This window comes from Entamoeba dispar, genomic scaffold (genome assembly GCF_000209125.1).
Source record: "Entamoeba dispar SAW760 scf_1105229458811 genomic scaffold, whole genome shotgun sequence".
In the NCBI taxonomy this organism is placed as follows: Eukaryota; Evosea; order Mastigamoebida; family Endamoebidae; genus Entamoeba; species Entamoeba dispar.
Window position 1 is genome coordinate 228 of NW_001853379.1, and position 18,022 is coordinate 18,249.

General features: G+C 21.6%; 3 protein-coding genes across 3 annotated transcripts, besides 46 other annotated features; 2 read left to right on the forward strand and 1 right to left on the reverse strand.

The window, feature by feature from the left end:
• Positions 1-42: 42 nt before the first annotated feature.
• Positions 43-104: a sequence feature (AT_rich).
• Positions 105-208: a microsatellite.
• A 153-nt stretch (positions 209-361) lies between these two features.
• Positions 362-411: a sequence feature (AT_rich).
• Positions 412-436: 25 nt separating this feature from the next.
• Positions 437-617: a microsatellite.
• Positions 527-686: a microsatellite.
• A 102-nt stretch (positions 687-788) lies between these two features.
• Positions 789-862: a microsatellite.
• A 25-nt stretch (positions 863-887) lies between these two features.
• Positions 888-1,041: a microsatellite.
• Positions 1,042-1,089: 48 nt separating this feature from the next.
• Positions 1,090-1,271: a microsatellite.
• Positions 1,272-1,334: a sequence feature (AT_rich).
• An 89-nt stretch (positions 1,335-1,423) lies between these two features.
• Positions 1,424-1,499: a microsatellite.
• A 73-nt stretch (positions 1,500-1,572) lies between these two features.
• Positions 1,573-1,740: a microsatellite.
• Positions 1,741-1,987: 247 nt separating this feature from the next.
• Positions 1,988-2,014: a sequence feature (AT_rich).
• An 869-nt stretch (positions 2,015-2,883) lies between these two features.
• Positions 2,884-2,915: a microsatellite.
• A 674-nt stretch (positions 2,916-3,589) lies between these two features.
• Positions 3,590-3,627: a sequence feature (AT_rich).
• Positions 3,628-3,956: 329 nt separating this feature from the next.
• Positions 3,957-4,030: a sequence feature (AT_rich).
• A 38-nt stretch (positions 4,031-4,068) lies between these two features.
• Positions 4,069-4,090: a microsatellite.
• Positions 4,091-4,407: 317 nt separating this feature from the next.
• Positions 4,408-4,483: a microsatellite.
• An 89-nt stretch (positions 4,484-4,572) lies between these two features.
• Positions 4,573-4,635: a sequence feature (AT_rich).
• Positions 4,636-4,817: a microsatellite.
• A 48-nt stretch (positions 4,818-4,865) lies between these two features.
• Positions 4,866-5,019: a microsatellite.
• Positions 5,020-5,044: 25 nt separating this feature from the next.
• Positions 5,045-5,118: a microsatellite.
• Positions 5,119-5,220: 102 nt separating this feature from the next.
• Positions 5,221-5,380: a microsatellite.
• Positions 5,381-5,406: 26 nt separating this feature from the next.
• Positions 5,407-5,466: a sequence feature (AT_rich).
• A 69-nt stretch (positions 5,467-5,535) lies between these two features.
• Positions 5,536-5,574: a microsatellite.
• Positions 5,575-5,605: 31 nt separating this feature from the next.
• Positions 5,606-5,655: a sequence feature (AT_rich).
• An 11-nt stretch (positions 5,656-5,666) lies between these two features.
• Positions 5,667-5,745: a microsatellite.
• Positions 5,746-5,762: 17 nt separating this feature from the next.
• Positions 5,763-5,844: a sequence feature (AT_rich).
• Positions 5,845-5,904: 60 nt separating this feature from the next.
• Positions 5,905-6,041: a microsatellite.
• Positions 6,042-6,493: 452 nt separating this feature from the next.
• Positions 6,494-7,074, reverse strand: EDI_101980 (uncharacterized protein; the record flags this gene model as incomplete). Its single annotated transcript, XM_001734934.1, has 2 exons — positions 6,494-6,801; positions 6,864-7,074. 2 exons carry the CDS (start codon positions 7,072-7,074, stop codon positions 6,494-6,496), a joined length of 519 nt encoding a protein of 172 aa, XP_001734986.1.
• Positions 7,075-7,440: 366 nt separating this feature from the next.
• Positions 7,441-8,169, forward strand: EDI_101990 (protein folding regulator, putative; the record flags this gene model as incomplete). The annotated part of the gene is made up of 1 exon (XM_001734935.1): positions 7,441-8,169. The coding sequence occupies one exon, from the start codon at positions 7,441-7,443 to the stop codon at positions 8,167-8,169; it is 729 nt and encodes a 242-aa protein (XP_001734987.1).
• Positions 8,170-8,187: 18 nt separating this feature from the next.
• Positions 8,188-8,245: a microsatellite.
• Positions 8,246-8,294: a sequence feature (AT_rich).
• A 247-nt stretch (positions 8,295-8,541) lies between these two features.
• Positions 8,542-8,590: a sequence feature (AT_rich).
• An 850-nt stretch (positions 8,591-9,440) lies between these two features.
• Positions 9,441-9,529: a sequence feature (AT_rich).
• An 11-nt stretch (positions 9,530-9,540) lies between these two features.
• Positions 9,541-10,134: a repeat region.
• A 150-nt stretch (positions 10,135-10,284) lies between these two features.
• On the forward strand, positions 10,285-17,138 carry EDI_102000 (protein serine/threonine kinase, putative; the record flags this gene model as incomplete). The annotated part of the gene is made up of 4 exons (XM_001734936.1): positions 10,285-10,411; positions 10,464-10,556; positions 10,612-11,034; positions 11,131-17,138. 4 exons carry the CDS (start codon positions 10,285-10,287, stop codon positions 17,136-17,138), a joined length of 6,651 nt encoding a protein of 2,216 aa, XP_001734988.1.
• Positions 10,417-10,462: a sequence feature (AT_rich).
• Positions 11,040-11,113: a microsatellite.
• Positions 14,845-14,871: a sequence feature (AT_rich).
• Positions 15,548-15,570: a sequence feature (AT_rich).
• Positions 15,803-15,835: a sequence feature (AT_rich).
• Positions 16,264-16,294: a sequence feature (AT_rich).
• Positions 16,406-16,454: a microsatellite.
• Positions 16,616-16,643: a sequence feature (AT_rich).
• A 41-nt stretch (positions 17,139-17,179) lies between the features above and the next one.
• Positions 17,180-17,312: a sequence feature (AT_rich).
• A 47-nt stretch (positions 17,313-17,359) lies between these two features.
• Positions 17,360-17,502: a microsatellite.
• A 65-nt stretch (positions 17,503-17,567) lies between these two features.
• Positions 17,568-17,640: a sequence feature (AT_rich).
• A 195-nt stretch (positions 17,641-17,835) lies between these two features.
• Positions 17,836-17,861: a microsatellite.
• Positions 17,862-17,933: 72 nt separating this feature from the next.
• Positions 17,934-18,022: part of a microsatellite that runs on past the window's edge.

Here is an 18,022-nt window from a genome sequence, read left to right on the forward strand (position 1 = left end):
AAAATGAAATTGTAAAATAAAAATCACTTAAATATTCTTGAGTAATAATGTATTATTATTTAATAATTAAAATAACAAATAACAAAATGTACATTAATAATATATTCAATTTATTCTTTATTCGATTTGTTTAATGTTAGATTATTCTATTTCATTATCAATTCATTATCATCATTATTTTATTTCATTTATTATTTCATATTCATTTATTATTCGTTTTAAAATCAAATAAACAATATCATTACTATTCATTCATCATATTAATTTAATGTATTAAACATTGACAACATTTCTTAATAAAGAATGAATAATTAACAATGAAAGTATTGAATTCTATTTAATAATTTGTTCAATACAAATCAATAAAACATATATTTTGTTAATATAAAAATGAAATATAAAACAAATATACAATACGAATGAACTAATAAAATCGAAAAGAAATGAACAAAAAAAAAGAAAGAAGAAATGAAGAAAGATAATTTTGATAAATAATAATACAAGAAATGAATGGAAACAACAACTAAAAAGCAAATAATAGAAAAAAGAAGATAAAAATATAAAAGAATAAAAAGAAAGTAAAAAGGAGAATGTGATGATGAAAGAATAAAAAGAAAGTAGAAGATGATAAAAAGAAAGAAGATAAAGAGTAATAAAATAAATGAGATGATAAAAGATGAAAAGAATGTTGAAATATTTGGTGGATTTTATTGAAAAATAGAAATATGAAATAAAAATGTTTAATTTAATCGTGTAAATTATTTAATGTTGTTTTATTGATGAAAATATTTTATTTTTATGTTTATTATTTATTTGTATAATTTCATTATGATATTTATTATATTTCAATCATAATTGTTATATGATTATTATAAAATATAATATGTAATAAAATATAAAATATAAAAGATATGAATAAAAGATATAGAATGAATATAGAAAAAGAAAAGAATAAAAGATAAAAAATAAAAAATAAAAAATAAAAAAAGAAAAGATAATAAAAGATATAATAATAAAATCAAAATATAAAAATAAAAACAATATAAATCAAATTAGAATAAATATAAATCGAAAGTATATATAAATGATAATAATATAAAAGATGAATAAACAAATAAACAAATATATCTAAATAAAAAAGAATATAAAAAAGAATATAAAAAAGAAAATATAAAGAATATAAATATAAAAATAATAAAATAAGAAGAATATAATAATATATAGATAAATAGATTATATAAATAATATAATAAAAGAAATAAATATATAAAAATAAAATACATAAATAACATAATAACATAATAATAAAAGAATAAAAGAATAGAAATAAATATGAAACATCAAAACATCTATTTCATTAATATTTCATACAAAATAAATACAAATAATTATAAAAGATAAACATAACTATTTACAAATTCTATATTTATCATTCTTTTTTTTATTTTTATTTTATTTTTTATTTTATTTTTATTTTATTTTTATTTTATTTTTATTTTAGGAGTAAAATATAATAAAAGGAATATTCTATTGATGTAAAATATTTTACATCTTAAATGAGATGACTATGATATAAAAATAATAAGTAATGAATGAATTAAGAATGAAGATATACTAATGAGAATATGAATATACGAATAGAAAACATTAGAAGATATGAATAGAAAATATTATATAAAACATCAAATAAAAGAAAGAAATAAAGAAGAAGAAATAAGAAAATTAAATATAAAAATAAAATATTAATTAATATTAGGTGGATATTTAAAACGAGGTTCTGAAAATACTAACTTATGTCTGATAATTGGAGAACATCCTGTTGGTTTTGTTGTTATTCGTTTCATTGTTTTATCGTAATACCCAGTAAAACTTTCTGCAAAACACATTCTTTGAGTGCAATAATCTTTAGTACTATTTAAATGATTTAGTTGTCCAATTAGATGAATATAATTTAATGTGGCTTGGTCTTGTCCTCATAACATCTTTGTTTTTATTTAAATTATTAATTTAAATTGTTAGAAGTTCTATTATTTTATCTATTCCACCAAGAAATAATCCTCCATTCATTAAAATATCATTATTTTCTGCAAATTTCTTACTTAATTCTTCACTATATGCTTCACTCATTCATTTCTTATTTGTTTTTTCATTTAATGTTACACAAAGTTCAGTTGAATTGAACGATAAACATTCCATCAATAATATCAGGTCATTGGTAGAAAATGTGGCAAATGCATCATTAAAAATAAGTACATCTCTAAAGTCTGCAATAATAACTCTGTCGTATATGTTTGTTCTCTCAAGAAAAATCTTCTCTGCAAAAATTCTTTGAACAACTGCTGTTGCTACTGGTAATTCATACCTTACTTTTACTACTTCTATTCCATATGTATTTATTTCTTCTTTAAATGTTGGTGTTGGTGCACCTCCAAGAAGTAATAATAATTTTTTGCTCTTGGAAGAACTGACTCAGCCAATGCCATAATGTGTTGATTTGATTCTTTCATTTTACCCCCATCGTTGTGCATCATCGAAAGGAGATGCAAATAATAACAAATCATGTTTGTTATTAGCTTTTTATTTAAATACTTTTCCACATTCTCCAGAATATTAAATCTTGTCATATTAAATAATGAATCAACATAAGTAGGATGTTCAAATTGATTTATACCACTTGTTCTTTCATAGGGTGATTATAATTTCTGCTTAATATCAAATGGCGTGAATCGTATTAAATTAGATAATAAAAATACAATAATAGATAATGTCACAATGACAATATATCAAATATTCATTTATTAGTGTTATTTCTTGACGTTCTATGATTAAACATAAACATGACTTTCTCATTAACATTATATTTACTTTTCTTTTATAATAAAGTATTATTATTTTATTATTATTTTATTATTATTTGAGATTATGTTAAAAATCATCTTTCTCTTCTTAACAATTTTGAACTAATTTCTTTCTTTACTTTCTTGATGCAATTTTTAACAAACAAACATTTTTTCAATAAAAATGCAATTCCCGATATCAACACAAAAATACACTCCATCTGAAAGAAGACATGATTTTATACAATCACAATGATATGTTGATTTCAATGAAACATTTAATACAAACATTATTTATGTTGAGTTAGTATTATTACATATTGTGAAAATGATTTTTTTCATTTAGAATTTAAGGAAAACATAAATGAAGTATAGATTTTGTGGAACAGAAAGTGAGAAGATTTTACCAATGACATTCCTGATACACTAATTCATGATTATAAAGTTGAATCACATTTGATCGAATTTCCAGAAACGATATAATTATTATTTATTGAATTTCATAACAATGCATTGACTATTAATACTGAAGATACACATAAAGAAAATTTCTTATTCATTTAGATGTAGTAAAGAATACCAATTATCAATAAGGATATGTTTTAAAAGAAAATTATACCAACAAAAAGTGTTTATAGATTGAAATAGGAAAGGTGTTAGAAATTGTGGGATTATACAAAACAAAGAATTGTTATTAATACATAAATATTAAATAATGGGGATATTAATAATGATGTTGTCAATGAAATGACATAATTATATAATAATGATAATACTAAATATTTAAAATCAATTCAACACATTGAAGAACAAAGTAGTATTTCATTAGGACTATGAATATTAATTTCTGTTATTATTGATAGTAAAGAGCCAAGGTTAATTAACTTTATGTACTATTGGAATACTGAATTGTAGATTATGGAGTTTAGAAGAAATGAATGATATGAATCGAATGTTTTAACAGAAAACAAAAGAAATAATGTTACAAAGTGAAGTTGTTATTAATATTAATAGTTAAAATGGTGTGATGCTAATATGCAAATAAATTGAGAAAAAGAAGTAAAAAGTTCAGGAGAATGTATGATTGTGGAACCAAATCAAATTGGAGAATCAATGAAGTATTATATAATAATTTAATTATGATGGAATTATTTTGATATTTTTATAACCATTTATTTTCATTAATAAATTTTCAGAATAACCAAGTAGAAGAAGAATAGTATTATTGGTGATATATATATATATATATATATCAATTTAAATATAGACTATGACATAGTGAAGATGTTCAATAATTTAGACAAATGACATATTTCCATATTCAAATACAAATTGAATATAAAAAGAAGCGCTGAATGAAATGAATTTATGTATTAATTCAAATAACTGATAACTCTTATGAAAGTGAAGAAATACAAGTTTTTTGATTATTTTTACAAACATTTTATATCAAACAACAGAACCTCAAATAAGCAAAGAAATAATGCATCTAAATAATTTACAAAAAAAAGAAAAAAGATGTAAAATATTTTACATCAATAGAATATTCCTTTTATTATATTTTACTCCTAAAATAAAAATAAAATAAAAATAAAATAAAAATAAAATAAAAAATAAAATAAAAATAAAAAAAAGAATGATAAATATAGAATTTGTAAATAGTTATGTTTATCTTTTATAATTATTTGTATTTATTTTGTATGAAATATTAATGAAATAGATGTTTTGATGTTTCATATTTATTTCTATTCTTTTATTCTTTTATTATTATGTTATTATGTTATTTATGTATTTTATTTTTATATATTTATTTCTTTTATTATATTATTTATATAATCTATTTATCTATATATTATTATATTCTTCTTATTTTATTATTTTTATATTTATATTCTTTATATTTTCTTTTTTATATTCTTTTTTATATTCTTTTTTATTTAGATATATTTGTTTATTTGTTTATTCATCTTTTATATTATTATCATTTATATATACTTTCGATTTATATTTATTCTAATTTGATTTATATTGTTTTTATTTTTATATTTTGATTTTATTATTATATCTTTTATTATCTTTTCTTTTTTTATTTTTTATTTTTTATTTTTTATCTTTTATTCTTTTCTTTTTCTATATTCATTCTATATCTTTTATTCATATCTTTTATATTTTATATTTTATTACATATTATATTTTATAATAATCATATAACAATTATGATTGAAATATAATAAATATCATAATGAAATTATACAAATAAATAATAAACATAAAAATAAAATATTTTCATCAATAAAACAACATTAAATAATTTACACGATTAAATTAAACATTTTTATTTCATATTTCTATTTTTCAATAAAATCCACCAAATATTTCAACATTCTTTTCATCTTTTATCATCTCATTTATTTTATTACTCTTTATCTTCTTTCTTTTTATCATCTTCTACTTTCTTTTTATTCTTTCATCATCACATTCTCCTTTTTACTTTCTTTTTATTCTTTTATATTTTTATCTTCTTTTTTCTATTATTTGCTTTTTAGTTGTTGTTTCCATTCATTTCTTGTATTATTATTGTATTTAATTAATATAAAACATATTATTATTTTATTTATTTATAAAAATACAACAGTTCATAAGTTTCTTTATTGAAAGAAACATATAAATGACAAATAAAAATATATTTAATTGAATTTTATTATTCTATTACTCCTATTATTATTATTTCTATTATAAATAAATATATCACCTCATTAAAACACAACTAAAAATAATATTAATATGATAATACAATGACATTTAAATAAAATAAAAAGCTAATAATAATCATTTTATTCTATTTTATTTATATTTATATTATTTTTCATTTGAATATATACTTCACTTATTTATTTCTTATTATTTTCAAATGTTTATAATACGAATTATATCAAATTTAATTTATTAATGATAATATTCAAATTCATTTTACTTTCAATATAAAAATAACGTATAAAAATAATAACACAACCAATTCAAAATAATGTAGAACGAACAATATACAAAATAATGAGATGAAAATTTTAAAAGAATTAAAAAATCTATGAGAAGAAGAGAAAATGTTAAAAACAATAAAAATAAGAGATAAATAACAAAAAATCACAAATTATTTCTAAAGAATAAGGAAAAAAAGAGAAACATAAAAACAAAACAATGAAAAAATTTTAAACCTAAAAAAAGTTATTTGTTGTATTGTTAAAATTAAATCAATTGGTATTTTATAGGTTGTTATCATATCTTGAGAAAGCCCAACAATACATGGCTCATGTAAATTTCTTACAAACTCGACTCTTTTCAAGAAAATTGGTTGGTGGTTCATTTTAAGTGGTATTTTGTATTTATAGTTAGTGTATGTTCAATGAATCTTATGATTTTAATTGATTTAGAAGTGGGTATTGCAAATTGACTGTCATTAATAACACAAAAGTCACCAACATTTTTACTGTTAATAGCTTTAATTGTTTTAAATGAAGTGTTAAAAACAGTAATAATGATTGTTCCAATGTCTTGAACAAATAAATAGGATTTACTTGATCTGATTTTAGTTGGTATTTCTAATTGAATTTTTGATGTTAAATTTTTAATTAGAACATCTTTGCCATTAACTTTATAATTCAATCTCTATTTAGTGCAGTTACGATTTGTTTATTAAATTCACATGCAGAAGTAAATGATCTAATAACTTTATCAACTTCTCCTTTATTAATAAGAAATAGTTCTTCATCAGTAGCTACAAGGATTGAACCAGAATCAGTCACATTTAAATCATTAACATTGCAATTACAAATATTAAAAACAACTTCTTCATCATTTGCTCGAATAAGACCTTTGTTTTCATTATAAACAATAACAAAGTCTTCTTGAACAATAACTGTTTGAGATTTTTGTGGAAGAGTTTCCCAAATAATTATTGGTTTAGTTACTAATTCAGAATTTGGAGGAATATTTCCTTGTTTTGTTGAATCAGTTATATCAGTTGATAACTCCTCCAAATTTTTATTTTTTCAATTCCAACGTCAAGAGTTGAACTTAAAGAAAGACAATTTCTTTTAATTTCTTCTTTATTTTGTTTCAGACGATATTCTTCTTCTTTAATGCCTTTCTTTTCATTTGAAGATTTTTGAGATAATTCCTTTTCATTAATCATTTGAGATAACCTTTTCATAGGGCTAGCATAATCTTCAGGCATAATCATATTTGTTCAAACAAGAGGAAATAATATCCTCAATTGTTTTTGGTAAGGTGGAAAGTGTTTTTTCAATTATATTTAGTCTTTCTAAAATACTTTCCATGTTATATTCAGGAGTAACAATTATACAGTTGCTATTTTCTTGTTGCATGGTTTAAGTGTAAATAGATTTCTAAAAATACTTCTATTTCATGATTCATTTATATTTAGTATAAACTAAAAAAAGAATCATATGAAATAACAAAAAGAATTGATTTGTGTTATTCATAATTAAATAAACGTGGCACTTACGTACCTTCTTTGTACAAATACGTCACTAACGTCAATACCTATTTACTTAAATACTACCCACCAACTAAAATGAATCATTAAATGTCTGACTCACACGATAACCAACATGATAGAAAAATATGGAATGAATCAACGTCGAAAAAAGTTGAATTTGAAAATATGAATGATGGATTATTAAATTTTTGTCTTTCATATGGGTTTAAAGGAGAGGATAATAGACCCAAAGCATCAAAAGAAGATATGGAATGGTTAAAAAAGGTCATGGACTCAATTGAGAGTGATGCTAAACTAATGTATTCAATCTTAGAGAAGAGTGATAAGTATTTAACTCAAAAATCTAAAGGTGAAAAGACAGAAATAAGTGAAGAGCAACTTAAAGTTGAATTAAATAATCTTGAAGAATTGGTAGAAAGTATTGATAATGCAAATGATTTTATTAAAATGAATGGTCAATATGAATTAGGTAAACTTCTTTTAGAAATAAAAAACGAAGATATTCTTTTTACTGTTTGGTGGGTTTTACAATCTATTGTTCAAAATAATCCTATTGGACAACGTGCTATTTATCAAAACGATGTAATTATGAATGTATTAAAAAATCAAATATCAACACTTCCTGTTGGTTCTAAAGTATTATTTAAAATTATTTGTTTTATTTGTTCTTTTATTACAGAAAATGAACAAATTCAAAAAATGGTATCTTCAAGTACATTTGTTGAAAAATATAAACAAATATTATCAACTGGGGATGAGAAAATTATTGATCGATTGAATTACACATTAAATAAGTTTAAACATAAACCATTTTAATAAATTAAATTTTGTTTATTATTTTAATTTATTTTAATTTATTTTAATTTATTTTAATTTATTTTAATTTATTTTAATTATTATTTATGTAATAAAAAACACAAATTAATTAAATAAAAATAAATGAAACAGTGGAATTTAAATTTCAAAGAAATTTATATGTTTTTTTTAGTTATCTTATTTTATTTGAAGGTTTTATTCTCTTTTATACATCATTTTAATTAACTTCTTTATTTAAATTATTTTGGAACATAAAGTTTTTATAAAGAATAGAATGTTTAAATAATTATTTAAATGAGAACAAACAATATAAATACTCTAATGAAATATTAAATAATAAAGAAAAATGATTAAAGTACAATTGTTCTTTTGTTTTTTTTTTGTTTATTATGATAAAGATACAAATAAATATTTAATTTAAGTTATTTCATTCAGATAATTATTAGAAACTCTTTTTATTGAATTGTTGATTCTATTTTTTTGTTTTTGTTGTATTAAAATCTTTTTGGTAATTAACGTTTTTATTTATTTTTGTATTATAACTATTTGTTTTTCTTTTTACAACTACACTTCTTCTTCTTGATAGCTTCAAATAGTTCATTGTTTTTGTTTTATTCATAAAGTCAATAATCTTTGAAGGAAGTAGTAAAAATAAATTAATGAAAAATCTTATAAATTACTTAGAGTCTTATTTGTTTTGATATTAACTAATTTTTAATTATGATGTATTAATTTTGTTTTATCTTTTCCTTTTTTGTGTTGTACAATTGTTGAATAAGAATAAAGGTAGTACATTTCTTTTGTTTACTTTTAAACTAATTTACTTTGAACTACAAGACTTTCATTTCTATTTTTTACTAAAGATATATCATTTCGTTTATTTTTAAATAAATGTATTTGTTTTGAAATAATGGAGTTTTTAAAACAATTGAAAAAAACAGAACAATTAAGAAATTAAAACTTTTTATCATTGAATAGTTTTATTCAAATAAATATATCTCATTGAATATTGTTTTTTTTAAGTATATTATAATATTTTGATACTTATTGAAACAATTTGATAAGTTTTTTGATTATCAGTTTCAATTTTAAAAAGAAAAGATGTTATTGGACATTAAAAGATATTTTTATTATTAAAAACAAAGAAAGAGAGTTAAACAACAAACTAGAAGATTCAAAACATTTAAACTACCTAAAAATTTTATACCTTTAAATTAACGATATTTCAATAATTATCAATTTCGATTCTTCTCGATGAAATATAAATCAACATAATATTTACATTTATGAAATATAAAATAAGTCAAAAAGAAAAAAAAATAAAAAACATCAAAATAAAAATAAGTTTCTTTTTTTAATACAATGAGACATAAAGGAATCAATTATGAATTACCTATATTTAGGTTTTCATCATGTTGAGAAGTGAGCAAAAACCAGTTTCTTCAACATGCTTTATTTCATATGAAATAATGTTTTTTCAAACACCCGCGAGTTAAATGGTTCCTCATTTAAGTTGCTGTTTGATTTATACCTTGAATTAAATGAGTATTAAAACTCTTCATTGTTTATGTGTTATTATTAGAAGAATATATCCATAACCACTATGAGACTATGGCCTATCTTCTTTATCATCAACACCAATTAAAGAACCCTTTTTCTTGATAACACACCATGTACTCAGCTCAAATCTATCGTTGATAAATATGTTACGTCCTAATTAATAATAATACTACCACCATAATAATTAAATAGTCTCATATCAAAATAAATAATAATCCTTATAAATAATAGTCATTATTTATAATGCCTCCATAATAATCAGTCATAATAAAAAAAATAACCAACTAGTATTTGGTGGTATGTTATCTCACTAAAGCACATCATAACCAGACGATAACTAGGGGATTCGAAGCATGGACATATTAGAGTTTTGTGTAGTGCCTCTGAGGTGCCACCTTCGAATCTCCTTTTTTTAATTCAATGAGATGTGTTAAAAAAAAAAGAATTAGCTCTGTTTCCCAAATAAAATTCATAAGAAAATTAAGAGAAGTTAATAATAAATTAAAATTGTCAAATACTTTTGACTTAAACTCTAAAATATATTTAATATAAACAATGGTTTTGTCATTGCTTTTAATTAGTATTCTCAAGGTTTTAGCTTCACATGACCCAGGATGTTATTATCATACTTTCATGGTTAGTTGTAGTACTGGGTGTTACAAAGATGGTCGTTTTTGTAAAAGTATGTTTTATTTAATGTTATTTAAAACAATAAAATAAATAACAAATTATAGGGTGTGACTCAACGTGTTTTGATTGTATGTTCCAATCTGACAGATGTACTAAGTGTAATGGAACAAGGTACTTAGTAAATAATGAATGTAAAGGTTTGTTGTTCATTAGTTAAAAATAAATAACAAAAAAGATTGATAAAAAAAATAGAATGTTCAACAAAATTTGGAAAAGATTGTAAAAAATGTGATGAAGAGAGAGGATGTATTGATTGTCCAAGTGGAAATCAAATGAACTCAAAAATGTGTCAACCATGTGATAATTTTGATCCAAACTGTTTACTCTGTTCAAATAATCAATGTCAATCTTGTTCTGATGGGTTTTATATAACAAATAATGGGAAATGTAATTCATGTTTAAAAAATACAGCTACTTTGGGAAATAATTGTCTTGAATGTACATCAAATGTATGTTATAAATGTTCAAATGGGTCACCAGGACAATACACATTACTTGGAGGGAAATGTGTTACATGTCCTGAGAAATATTCACATTGTAAACAATGTAATGATCATCAATGTTTGAGTTGTGAAGAAGATACAGGGTATTATTATTCTGGTGGAGAATGTAAACGTTTGTTTTATTTCATTTAATTTCGTTTTAACTTCTTTTCTTTTCATTTAATTTCGTTTTGTTTTATCTCTTTTCATTTAATAAATAATCAACTAGAATGTTCTTCTCATTGTCTTTCTTGTTCTGATTCAAATACTTGTACTAAATGTCAAGATGGCTATTATTTGTCAGATAAGAAATGTGTTTCATGTTCAACAAGAAATTGTAAATTATGTGATGCAAATTCTTGTTTTTCTTGTTTAGAAAATTCTTATTTATCAAATGGAATTTGTACAACTTGTCAAAATAAATATCCACTATGTCTTCAATGTTCTTGGACAACAACGTCAACTTCATGTGTGTTATGTTCACCTGGATATTGGTTTGATGGAAATACGTGTGTTAAATGTAATGACAATTGTGGAACAGAAGGGTGTGTTAGTTCATCTCAATGTATTAATTGTAAAGAAGGGTATATATTTGATCGTAATAATAATTGTGTTGATGCGAAATCTGATCATTGTGAGACAGCATCAAATAGTTATTGTTTGAAATGTAAAGATGATCGTGTATTAATTGAAAACCGATGTTATCCAATAATAAATCAAAATCCATGTCTTGAAGTTTTAATAAATGGAAGATGTATAAATCATGGTGATATTCGATGTGAAAGATATACAACAAATAAATGTACAACATGTGCTTCTAATTATTATTTAAAAAATGATATTTGTGTATTAAAAGAACAATATATTGATAATTGTTCTGTAGTTACAACATCAACAACAGGACAACTAATTTGTCAAGCATGTAGATCAGGATATTATCCAGATGGTGATTGTAAAAATTGTACAACAATAACAGGATGTTCTAAATGTATTAATACTCTTACAACAGAAGAATCAATTAGAACATGTACTGAATGTTTAGGTGGATATTACTTTGAAAATTCATTATGTCATAAGATTCAAAATTGTGTTGAAAATTCAGGAATAGAATGTACAAAATGTTATGTTAATTATTATGTTAATGATGGTGTTTGTACTAGATATGAACAACAACTTGGTTGTCTTTCTGCTAATGGAATTACTTGTACAAGTTGTAAAGAAGGATTTTATTTAGATGAAATAACAAATATTTGTAAAGTATGTACTATTCCATATTGTGAAACATGTAATAGAAATGGATATTGTCAACAATGTATTAAAAATTATACATTATCTTCTAATTCATGTACACTATGTAATATTGAAGGATGTGGATTATGTTCAAGTACTGATACTAAATGTTTAGAATGTGATATATGGGATTATAAAGAATCAGAAACATGTAAGAAATGTGATTTAAAAGTGAGTAATTGTTGGGAATGTGATGAGACAGGAATATGTTTGAGTTGTAAATCTGGATATTATTTAGAAACAAATAAAACATGTCAATCTTGTGATAAGATTGATAATTGTATAAGTTGCTCTTCATCACAAAAATATTGTTTGGAATGTCAAAAAACTCATTACTTAGAATATGGAAATTGTATTTCTTGTAATAATTCAATTCCTAATTGTAAAGAATGTACTTCTAAAGGAAAATGTTATTCATGTATTGAAGGATATTATTATGCAAATGGAAAATGCAATCCATGTAGTGATATACCAGGATGTTCAAAATGTCTTGGAAATGAGAAAGTATGTTATAAATGTCAAGATTATTATAAACAAATAATAGATGAAGAACAAAATGGATATGAATGTAAACCATGTACATTAGGTACATTACATTGTCAAAATTGTTCAATTAATGGAAATTGTTCAAGTTGTGAAACATCATATACATTAACACCTTCATTTGAATGTGAATTATGTACAAAAGCAATAAATAATTGTGTATCTTGTTCAACAACAACATTTGAATGTAATAAATGTGGAATTAACTATGGATTAAAAACAAAATGTGAATTATGTTTAACAATAACAAATAATTCATGTATTGATTGTAGTGATTCTAATCATTGTACAACATGTTCAACAAATTATTATTTAAATGAAGAGAAATGTATTTCATGTACAACAAAAGACCATTGTAAAACATGTCATCAAGATGGAACAGTAATTGAATGTGAAGAAGGTTATTATCCAAATGGAAAAATATGTTCACCATGTTCAAATATTAATGAAAATTGTACTACGTGTTCAAGAACAAGTGCTGTATGTACAGGATGTAAAACAACACATTATTTAACAACAACAAATACATGTATTTCATGTACTACAATTAATTCAAATTGTGAAATGTGTTTAAATAATAAATGTTTAAAATGTAAATATGGAACATATCCACTTGGAAAGGAATGTTTTCAATGTAATACAATTAGTAATTGTACTGAATGTAATCAAATGGAAGCAAAATGTACAAAATGTAATGTTGGAGTAGTTAATTCAGATGGAGAATGTTCAACATGTAAAATAGCACATTGTGGACAATGTCCAGATATAGAAAAATGTGAGAAATGTTCTATTAATTATTATTTAAAAGGAGAGAAATGTCATCAATGTTCAGATATTAATAATTGTATATTATGTTCATCAACAGAAGAGAAATGTACATTATGTAACGAAAGTTATTATGTAAAAGAAGGTAAATGTGAATTATGTAATGCTGTTTTATCAAATTGTAAAAATTGTTTAAATGAAAGTATCTGTACTGAATGTGTGGAAGGACATTATTTACAAGGAACAACATGTTTAAAATGTTCAGAAAAAGAACATTGTAAAATTTGTTCAACAACAACAAACACATGTTCTGTTTGTGAAGAAGAATATTATTCAAAAGAAGATAAATGTATAAAATGTAGTGATAGTATTAGTAATTGTACTCAATGTCAAAATGAAGGAAATAAATTAATATGTACAAAATGTAATGATGGGGCAATTCTTAAAGAAGGAAAATGTATTGGAATTCCATTAAATTCATATAAATCAAGTGAACAAACATATAGTTTATGTGATTCAACAATACCAAATTGCATAACATGTAATTATACAGAAACAGGAACATTTGATATAAGTAAATTAAATTGTATAAATTGTTATAATGGATTTGGAATATCAAAAGATTTAAAAACATGTAGTAATTGTAATGGAATATCAAATAAACAATCTAAATGTATAGAATGTGATACAAATTGTATAAAATGTATTAATTCTAGTTATTGTATTAATTGTAAAGAAGGATATTATTTAAGAAATGGAATATGTAAACAAATTATTAATAAAGAGCAATGTAAAAATGAAGAATTAAATATTGGATGTGTCCAATGTTTTAATTCAATTTCTGATTCAATAGGATGTTCAAATTTAGAAAGAACAACAGAAATATCATTTTATTTATGGAATAAAACAGAATATATTCCAATGGGATATTATCCAATAACAACAATACCAACAAAAGTAATGAATATCATTCAAAAGAAAGATAGAATAAGAACTACAACAACAACTACTACTACAAATTGTTTACTTAATAAACATGGAAGATGTGTTGTATGTGAAAATCACTTTAGTTTTGATTCAATAAATAATCCACCAAAATGTTTAACATGTTTACCAGAATGTGATGAATGTAATAAAAAAGGAATATGTCAAACATGTCAATCAAAATATAATGAAATGAATGGGAAATGTTTAGAATATACAAATGAATGTATTAATAAAACAAATAATGTTTGTAGTAAATGTAATGATGGATATTTTATTTCAGAAGGAAATTGTAAAAGATGTGAAGAGAAACAATGTAAAATGTGTTTAAAAGGAGAAAATGGATGTATAGAATGTCAAGAAAATTATATTTTAATTAATAATAAATGTAAAGAAAAAAGAGAAATACATTGTACAACAATTTCAAAGAATAAATGTATTGAATGTGAATTTGGATATGAATTAATTAATGATGGAAGTTGTCAACAAATAACAACACCAACAAATTGTTTATATTTAAAAGAAGGAAATGAATGTAGTAAATGTAATAAATTAAAACTTGGATATGATACTCTTGGAAATATTATTTGTTCAAATAATTCAAATATAGATGAATGTACAATAATGACTACTTCAGGATGTTCAAGATGTTCTATTGGATTTTATTTAAATAAAGGAAAATGTTTACAATGTACTTCTAATTGTAAAGAATGTATTTTAACATCAACAAATTGTACAACATGTTATACAGGATATACATTAAATACAAATACAAATACATGTATGTCAGTTGGTGATTTAAAAGATAAATGTAAAGTATTTTTACCAACTGAAGGATGTGCTATTTGTAAAGATGGATATTATTGGAAAGATAAAAATTGTTATTCATGTCAAGAAAAATGTGAAACATGTTATAAATTACCTGAACATTGTTTAAGTTGTAATTTTGAAAAAGGATATTATTTGGCAGAATCAAATGAAGGAAGTATTAAATGTTTACATAATTCTACATTATTAAATTGTTTAATAATGAATAAATATGGATGTGAAATTTGTAATGAAGGATATTATAATTTTAATAAAAAATGTCATAAATGTCAAGAAAATTGTACAAAATGTTCTAACTCAATTGAATGTCTCTCATGTGATGAAGAATATATATTAAAAGAAGGAAAATGTATTAGTTTTAGATTATTAAATAGATGTATTAAAAGTAAAAACAATAAATGTATTGAATGTTTAGGAAATAATTATCAAGTATCATTTGATGGAACAGAATGTATTTATCATTTAAATCTTTTTATTATAATTGGTATTCCAATTATAATAATATTTCTATTTATTATTATTTTCATGTTTAGTTGTTTCTTAATTATATTAATAATAAGAAAACAACAACAAAAAAAGATTAAAGAAGCAACTATTTGTGAATTTAATATGAAAAAATCAAATATTAATTTTATCGTTTTAAATGAGGAATGTGGTATTGTAATTAATAAAAAAGAAATTGATTTTAGTCTTGAAAAAGATGATCCTTTTATTCCTGTTAATAAAGAAACAAGAGATCTTATTTGTATTGGAAATAAAAAAAGTAAATTGTTAAAAATTCAATTTTCTACTAAAGACCAATTAGATAAATATGAAATTAGAACTAACCCACAGTTAATTACATTAAAAAAAGGAAAAGCTGTTGAATTTGAAATTTTTATTAAACCATTATGTACTTGTTCTTTAAATGAATCAATTCTTCTTGTTGCTTTAGATATGAAAAAAGGTAAACAATTTAATTGTAAAATTAATTTAAATATTAAGACTGAAATTACTAGTCATTTAGATTATGATGAATTAAAAGAAGAAAAACAAATTGGAGAAGGTTCATTTGGAGTTGTTTATAAAGGAACATTTAGAGGAAAAACAGTCGCAATAAAAAAAATGAAACAAAGTGGAATAAATTCAACTGAAATAAAAGAATTTGAGAAAGAAGTAGCAATGTTAGATAAATTTAGAAATGAATATCTTGTTCATTTTTATGGAGCAGTTTTTATTCCAAATAAAATTTGTATGGTAAATGAGTTTTGTCCTTATGGTAGTATTCAAGACTTAATTAATAAAAAACCAAATGACTGTTTATCTTTAAAATTAAAAATTAAATTTATTATTGATGGTGCAAAAGGAATTGAATATCTTCATTCAAATGGTATTTTACATCGTGATATTAAACCTGATAACTTTTTAGTTACTTCAATTGATGATAATGTTCTTATTAATTGTAAATTAACTGATTTTGGTGCTTCTAGAAATGTAAATCAATTAATGACTAATATGACTTTTACTAAAGGTATTGGAACTCCTGCTTATATGGCACCAGAAGTATTAGATAAAAAACATTATAAATATCCTGCTGATATTTATTCATTTGCAATTACAATGTATGAAATTATGAAATGGGGTCCAGCTTATGATAAAACTACATTTAAATATCCATGGTCTATTGCAGATTTTGTTACTAAAGGAAATCGTTTACCAATTATCTCCCAAATACCTGATTGGTTATATCTTATCATTACAGATTGTTGGAATCCTATTTCAGCAAAAAGATTGTCAATATCAAAACTTATTAATGAATTATCAATTCATTTAAATACTAATGAATAATTTATCTTTGAAAAGTTGTTTTATTTCTTTTTTGTTCTTTCTTTATTTATCTAAAATAAATATTAATATTCTTCAATTTAATATTATTTATTTAAACTTTATTTCTATTTTATAATCAAGTAGTTTGTTGTAATTATTTTGTAGTTATTAACTTTATTTATTATATATTTTATTCTTTTGTGATGGTGTTTTATTTATTGAAATCATCAATCATATAACATTCTTATTACTATTATATCTCTTGTTATTATTTCTCTTATTTATTCATTTTATTTGTTTTATCTCTTTTTTTCTTTGTTATTTAATTATTTAAATATATTTGAATAATACATTTTGATTATATTCTACTCATTTTATTTTATTTATTAATGAAAGATAAATTAATTGTTTCTTTCTCAATATAAGAAAGTAATATTATTATTATGACTCATATTATTATTTTATAAAAAAAACAAGAAACAATGTATTAAAATAATTATTTTATTTTTAATTCAAATATATTCAGATTCATAATTACACAATCATTGGTTAATATGGTAGAATTATTTCAACTGAATTTCTTTTATCAAAAGTTCTTTTGTTTCTATGATATTCATATTGTTGGTATTATTTATATTAATTCTTTCAACGATTAATAATGTTGATATTCATATTGTTTAATGATATTATAAAAAAAAGAGTTTATATAATGAATAGGATTATTTTATTATTATTATTATTATTCATTTCATTTATTGAATTGTTTGTAAATCATTTCTATTTAATATTTCATTATATTAATCTATAAGGTTATTTTAATACATAAATTAATGAATATAATAATAAAATTAATTGGAAATAATATTTAGAATATACAAATAGTAATAATTAAAATAAGATACTAA